At 38.5% G+C, this 7,130-nt stretch overlaps 2 protein-coding genes across 2 annotated transcripts; one reads left to right on the top strand and one right to left on the bottom strand.

Annotated features, from left to right (window-relative positions):
- The first annotated feature begins 221 nt into the window (after window positions 1–221).
- LOC119428493 lies at window positions 222–1,929 on the top strand. The gene is made up of 3 exons (XM_037696175.1): window positions 222–255; window positions 375–818; window positions 1,595–1,929. The coding sequence occupies exons 1-3, from the start codon at window positions 222–224 to the stop codon at window positions 1,927–1,929; spliced, it is 813 nt and encodes a 270-aa protein (XP_037552103.1).
- A 3,549-nt stretch (window positions 1,930–5,478) lies between these two features.
- On the bottom strand, window positions 5,479–6,028 carry lepb (leptin b). Its single transcript, XM_037695745.1, has 2 exons — window positions 5,876–6,028; window positions 5,479–5,799 (listed from the first exon to the last, which is right to left on the bottom strand). Exons 1-2 carry the CDS (start codon window positions 6,026–6,028, stop codon window positions 5,479–5,481), a joined length of 474 nt encoding a protein of 157 aa, XP_037551673.1.
- Between the last annotated feature and the right edge of the window lie 1,102 nt (window positions 6,029–7,130).

Here is a 7,130-nt window from a genome sequence, read left to right as displayed (position 1 = left end):
AATACAAGCTGTTTTATTTTGGGGTCAGTATCTTATGGTGAAGCAGAGCTATTAAAATCAATGTCATCTGCATGGAGGCGGTGCTGATGCCTTCATAGATTTAAGTTTCAAGTGTAATAAAATGAGCATGTAAAACAAAACAATTCAAACTAATCCAGTGTTGTGTGTGTGTGAATAAGATTAGATCTGATTTATCTTTTGTTCTAGTTTATTCCAGACTGATGCAACCAAGTCTGAAGAAGCTGTCACAGAGAGGTTTGTAACCAAAACAATCTGTAATAGTGTTATTTATTACTACACTCCAGTCTCAGATGTCCAGACAGCATGTCCAGCCAAAGACTCTCTGACTCCCGCACCTTGTTGCCCCATCCCAGCTTCGCCTCTCAGTGACTTCTCTCCTGCACAATCTTCTGTTTCCCCATTGCTTTCGTGCACATCTTCACACACCGACTCTACTTCCCGTCCTCTCCTTGTTTTCTTCTGCTGGCTCGGTGCCCAGCCCGGAGCTGTGTCCAAATACAGGGACCTGTACCTCGACCGTGGCATGGATGTCCTCCTGGTCCAAAGCAGAGTGATGCACTTCCTGTGGCCTCGTTGGGGGCTCAGCTATGGGTTGGAAGTTTTGAACATTTTGGAGGAGCCTCTGTTCTCTGGCAGACCTATACTGGTCCATTCTTCCTCCATTGGGGGCTACACTTTCACCCAGATGCTCAGCCACATTGCGCAAGAGCCAAAACAACATGCCAGTGTGGCACAAAGGGTGATAGGGCACATCTATGACAGCCTGGTGGTTGGTTCACTGGAGCACATGGCAACAGGTGAGTGAGAATGATCCACCCCAGCTGCACTGTAGCTCAAGTTGCATTTGTACTGCACAGAACTGTGACTAACTTATCAAGCGGTGACCTACTCACTTTTAAAAGTCGTTCTTATTTAATATTTTATGGGTGCCATTTAAATGTGTTTATGACAATTTAGTCTAAAAGGTCTCAAAAATGTTAAACCTCCAATTTACCATCACATCTAATTTTTGACAAAATTACAAACAACAAACTATAAATAGTCCTTCCTTTCAGTTCCATACATTTTGAAACTCATAAAACACAAGTGAAGTTTTCAATTTGGATCTTGTTACAGCTTTATTAATGAGAAATGAGTGTATTTTGTAATTTTGATTAAAAAAAAGTATATGTAAGTATACTGTGTATATGTGTGTTATTACACTCAAACTAAAATGGTCTTAATGCTGCATTTCAGTCTGTGATACTTAACATCTTGTCTTGTTTTGTATATTGGTTGTAAGTATATACATTCCTAGTTTTAAAAAGATCACATATTCTATAAACATATAACCAAAGATGAAAAATTTGAATCTTGTAGGCGATATTGATGAGAAAGTCCCTCACTTCCCTTAAAAACCTACGGTTGACAATCTAGTAGTACACACATCTGTTTTAAGTTGTTCAAAATGTGTTTGTTTCAGACTGTTTAACTTGTTGTAAACAAATATATAAGCATTTTTTTTTTTTCATAATAAAAAATAAAATAATGAAGCCTCCTAATTATTTCATCTTTTTTTTTTTTTGTCATTCAGGTCTTGGAAAAACTCTCATGCCTCGATTAGAGGGTCTTATCAGAAATATTGCCATGCTCTACTTCAGGCTCTTCAAAGCCCACACTGCAGATCTTTACGATAAAAGCATCCAAGTTTTCTACAGCAACCCTGTTACCTCTCCAGCCCTCTTCTTCTTCAGTGAGAATGATGCAATGTGCAACCCCGCTGTCCTGGAGAAACTGATTGATTTCTGGAGGCGGAGGGGAGTAACGGTCGACAGCAGGAAGTGGAAAGAGTCCACTCATGCTGCCCACCTGCGTTGTCACCCAGAAGAGTATGTTTCCACATTGCAACACTTTTTGAACTCTATTTGAACTTCCCATTTTTCCCTCCAACTTTAAAACGTAAACTGAGAACTATTTTTAAAACCGCAACATGAACATTGATTATTTGATCTCTTTGCTTTCACTTGTGAAATGAAACAAATTTGTGTTTTCCTCTGCTTCACTGATTTTATTTTAATCACGGTCACATTTTGAAGTAATTTAAAACATTACTACGACGCCTAATGTTTAGCAAAATAATCATTTGCCAACGATGATTCATGAGCTGTTGTGATGCTTAGAAAAGCACAATATGTGGAAAAAAGTGAGTCTGAAACTAAAGAACTTTGCTAAAGAAAAATAATAAAAACAGCTGTTATCTGGAAATCATAGAATTGTGTTTAGGAGGTGGTAGGATACAGAGCAGCAAATAATAGATCAAGAATATATATTTGCTTTTTCTCTGGACTGGACATCTGGACATTTTGGACCTTACAGTACTGTTTGAATGCAAACAGGAACTGTAGAGAGGATGGTGCCTGGAAGCTAAAGATCCACCCAGTGATAGTTTATTGATTGACTTTGTTGATATTTACTGATCTAAAGAGTAGAGCCCGACTGATATATCATATTGATATCTACAGGTCCTTTTCAAAAAATTAGCATATTGTGATAAAGGTCGTTATTTTCCATAACGTAATGATAAAAGTGAAACTTTCATATATTTCAGATTCATTGCACACCAACTGAAATATTTCAGGTCTTTAATTGTTTTAATACTGATGATTATGGCATACAGCTCATGAAAACCCAAAATGCCTGTCCCAAAAAATTTGCATATTTCATCCCACCAATAAAAGACAAGTGTTTTTAATACAAAAAACGCCAACCTTCAAATAATCATGTTCAGTTATGCACTCAATACTTGGTCGGGAATCCTTTTGCATGAATGACTGCTTCAATGCGGCGTGGCACTGCTGAGGTGTTATGGAGGCCCAGGATGCTTCGATAGCGGCCTTAAGCTCATCCAGAGTGTTGGGTCTTGCGTCTCTCAACTTTCTCTTCACAATATCCCACAGGTTCTCTATGGGGTTCAGGTCAGAAGAGTTGGCAGGCCAATTGAGCACAGTAATACCATGGTCAGTAAACCATTTACCAGTGGTTTTGGCACTGTGAGCAGGTGCCAGGTCGTGCTGAAAAATGAAATCTTCATCTCCATAAAGCTTTTCAGCAGATGGAAGCATGAAGTGCTCCAAAATCTCCTGATAGCTAGCTGCATTGACCCTGCCTTTGATAAAACACAGTGGACCAACACCAGCAGATGACATGACACCCCAGTGACTGTGGAAACTTGACACTGGACATCAAGCAATGTGAATTCTGTGTCTCCTCTCTTCCTTCAGACTCTGGGACCTTGATTTCCAAAGGAAATGCAAAATTTACTGTAATCAGAGAACATAACTTTGGACCACTCAGCAGCAGTCCCAGGCGAGATGCTTCTGACGCTGTCTCTTGTTCAAAAGTGGCTTGACCTGGGGAATGTGGCACCTGTAGCCCATTTCCTGCACACGCCTGTGCACGGTGGCTCTGGATGTTTCTACTCCAGACTCAGTCCACTGCTTCCGCAGGTCCCCCAAGGTCTGGAATCGGCCCTTCTCCACAATCCTCCTCAGGGTCCGGTCACCTCTTCTCGTTGTGCAGCGTTTTCTGCCACACTTTTCCCTTCCCACAGACTTCCCACTGAGGTGCCTTGATACAGCACTCTGGGAACAGCCGATTCGTTCAGCAATTTCTTTCTGTGTCTTACCCTCTTGCTTGAGGGTGTCAATGATGGCCTTCTGGACAGCAGTCAGGTCGGCAGTCTTACCCATGATTGCGGTTTTGAGTAATGAACAAGGCTGGGAGTTTTTAAAAGCCTCAGGAATCTTTTGCAGGTGTTTAGAGTTACGTCGTTGATTCAGATGGTTAGGTTAATAGCTGGTTTAGAGAACCTTTTCATGATATGCTAATTTTTTGGGACAGGCATTTTGGGTTTTCATGAGCTGTATGCCATAATCATCAGTATTAAAACAATTAAAGACCTGAAATATTTCAGTTGGTGTGCAATGAATCTGAAATATATGAAAGTTTCATTTTTATCATTAGATTATGGAAAATAATGACCTTTATCACAATATGCTAATTTTTTGAGAAGGACCTGTATAATACTTGCCCCATTATGCACCGAACAGAGCATGGTAAGTTCATTTTAACTGATCTGTAAAATAAAATGGAGCTGAAATCACGACATGCTGTGCTCTTTTAGAGCGTTTAGAGTTTAGAAATGTTGTTTAGAATATTGCAAGAGTGAGGGAAGGGTTTAAAACACCTTTACTAAAATAAACCACTACTTTCTACTTGTACTACTCATTCAACCTTTATTTAGACAGGCAAATCCCATTGAGCCTCGAGGACTCATTTACAAGAGAGACCTGATTCTGGCTGCTCCCTTCCTCAGAGGTCGCCTCATAGTGAGCCTTCTCATGTCAGATACTCTTCATGAGACAACCTGAGCTTAAACTCTGACCCCTGAGCTACTTAAACTAAGAAGTACCATATTTTTGAAAAAGTAAGGACATTTTAAATTTTATGGCAGCAACACATTTGCAGAAAAGTTGGGCTAGTTGATTACTAAATTAATTAAAAATATATATGATACAGTATCTTGGTTTAAACATTTGACAAGTTTATTATGTTCCATTATGAATAACATTAAGGTTTTCAAGATTTGCAAACTCATTTTTGCATTACTTGTTCAGAAATGGTGTATTACGTGTAAAATACATTAAGCATATGTTTTAAATTTTGATGAGTTGTGTCAAATAAAGCATACACGTTTAAACATAAGGACAAAAGAGGAAATAGTGCTTTTATTGCATAATGTCAGATATCTCCCAGTTTATGATTACTTAAGTATTTTTATATTTACCAGAACTGTACACTGTCTGTACGCATAAGTTAGAAAATACAGCACTTTCTCAATTTTTTGTATCACTTTCATGATTATAAGAACCAGGAAAAAAATTCCAGTTTGTTCAACAAATTATGCTACAAATTTAGAGCGTTTAGATAATGTGTTGAAAAATTATAGCGCAACTCCCAGACTCGTATTTGTACATTTGAAAAATATAGTTCGACTCGTGAAACAAACACTCTGGCATTTTCACTGTGCAGTTTAATAAGAAACAACATTTAAAACGTCCAAAAATCAAACAATATGTTTTTTTTTTCCACAATAAAAATAACACAAGTTTCATAAAATTAGCATCGCTTCTCCAGACTTTACACTTTCACCAAACACATCAGCACCTTGCAATTTTTTTAGTTACATTTCCACTGAACTACTTAAAACCACATAATGTCTTGCTTTCTAATGACATATTTTAGTAATTAGAAACAGGTACATATATAAAATCCTATATTACTGATGCACTAACAATGTCACAAACATAATAAACGTTCATAGAAAAAAAATATATAAAAAATACTACTTTGTGAGACATTTAAGAATTTGTCCCAATTCATCTCTATTCAAGATATCACCTTTAAGTGACCCACGTGTCAACAGACCATCAGTTTGTCCTTGTTCAGATGGAGGTTCTCCAGGTAGTGCTGCACCTTTGCCAGCATCTCGTAGTGTTGACTGATTGGAAACAAATGCTCCCTGGCCTGTGCGCCGGGCTTGTTCCGAATGGGACAGTCCATCATTAAGGCGAGCGAGCGCACTCGTCCTTCCAAGCAGGAGATGTCCGCCTGGATCTGGCTCAGGACCTCTGTGGACAGGCTCTGCAGCTCCTCATCTAAAAGTCCCAGGTCATTACTGACGCCTGTCAGTCCGTCAATGGTTGGAGAGTTCACCTCTACCTGTGACAGCACCTGCCACTGAGAAAGAGGAGCACACGGGCTTTTAGTGAGGAATTAAACTTAACACATCAGATCCTATAAACAATGCACGTACCTTGGTCTTTAGTTTAATGTGAACAAGAGTCATTTTGACGATGTTTAGGATGCTGTGAATGTTTTTTTCGATGGATTCATCCATTGTTGGAAGACTTGTGCACTCAGGCGCCATCATAAGCGATGCATATAAAAGTGCCAAAGGGAAGTGCATCCTGGGAGAAAAAGTAAGATTGACACACTAAAACAGAACACTATATTTTAGCTGTTATGTATAAAACAAAATAGGTACAAATGCATCCCCTACCTTTGCAGTTTCACTTGTGGCTGTGCTGCGTTGACACTGAATCAAAGAGAGATGGCACATGCCTAGTTCACAGGTCTAATTTAAATACTCTCTTCCTAGCCCAAATCTTGACTGGGACTACACCCCTTCTGTCATCCACCCACCCACCCACCCACACCCGTTGTCAAACCTGAGTCTGACCTCATCATAACGCTGTGGAAATTTATTATGAACCCAAACAGATTTCACTGACTCAGTTATATGGACTTCATTCCTATCTGGTATTTTTAAATGTGTTTACTTATGATGGTGCAACTTACTGGAAATGGTGCAAATTGGCTTTATCTTGAGCTGGCCCATAAAAGGCAAACAATAAAAAATCCATGCAGACAAGACAAGCTGTAGATGATTACGTGCAAAAGAAGAAAATCCTTCTAACTCATTCAGCTGATGCAAGCGGAGGAACGCTGGAGAGCTAGTGGGTATGGCCTCGATGGATGGATGGACGGATGGATGGCACCGCGCTGCTCAAGTGAAATGCAGCTGTTCTGACCATTAAAGTTTATTTATTAAGGAAAAGTTAAACTGAGACACACCTTTGCTATAATTCAGAGCAAACAAATAAGTTAAATTGCTTTTAAGTGTTAATTGTGTAAATTGTGCTGTTGCTGTTTTTATGCTATGAGGCATCAAAAGATGACCTTCTTCACATTTTTAAGACTAAGATCACCATTCCCTGTACTTTAATCTGTAATATGTGATTGTGGATTTGATCTGCTGACCCTGAAACAACAATTGCTGTAATTTAGAATATGTTTCTAAATATTTCCAAAAAATGAATGTGGTTACAAACATAACACTTTATATCTAAAAAAAAGTTTAATCTGGTCCTCTGGACATTCAAAAAACAAAAAAAGCAAAGCAAAAAAAAAAAAATGTAGAAACATTTCGTCTTTCATCCAAAAGACTTCCTCAGTCAACTGATATATATATATATATATATATATATATATATATATATATATATATA

Source organism: Nematolebias whitei, chromosome 22 (assembly GCF_014905685.2).
Source record: "Nematolebias whitei isolate Nwh7 chromosome 22, NemWhi1, whole genome shotgun sequence".
Taxonomy (NCBI): domain Eukaryota; kingdom Metazoa; phylum Chordata; class Actinopteri; order Cyprinodontiformes; family Rivulidae; genus Nematolebias; species Nematolebias whitei.
The sequence above is the reverse complement of the archived record's forward strand: the minus strand, read 5'-3'. Positions and strand labels throughout refer to the sequence as shown.

Bases quoted from the DNA above. Each gene is read 5' to 3' on its own strand.
- LOC119428493 (XM_037696175.1), top strand. From the start codon at position 222: ATGCAACCAAGTCTGAAGAAGCTGTCACAGAGAG. The intron at 256-374 runs GTTTGTAACCAA...GCCCCATCCCAG, and splicing joins GAAGAAGCTGTCACAGAGAG to CTTCGCCTCTCAGTGACTTC. The intron at 819-1,594 runs GTGAGTGAGAAT...TTTGTCATTCAG, and splicing joins ACTGGAGCACATGGCAACAG to GTCTTGGAAAAACTCTCATG.
- lepb (XM_037695745.1), bottom strand. From the start codon at position 6,028: ATGCACTTCCCTTTGGCACTTTTATATGCATCGCTTATGATGGCGCCT. The intron at 5,800-5,875 runs GTACGTGCATTG...CCTCTTTCTCAG, and splicing joins ACATTAAACTAAAGACCAAG to TGGCAGGTGCTGTCACAGGT.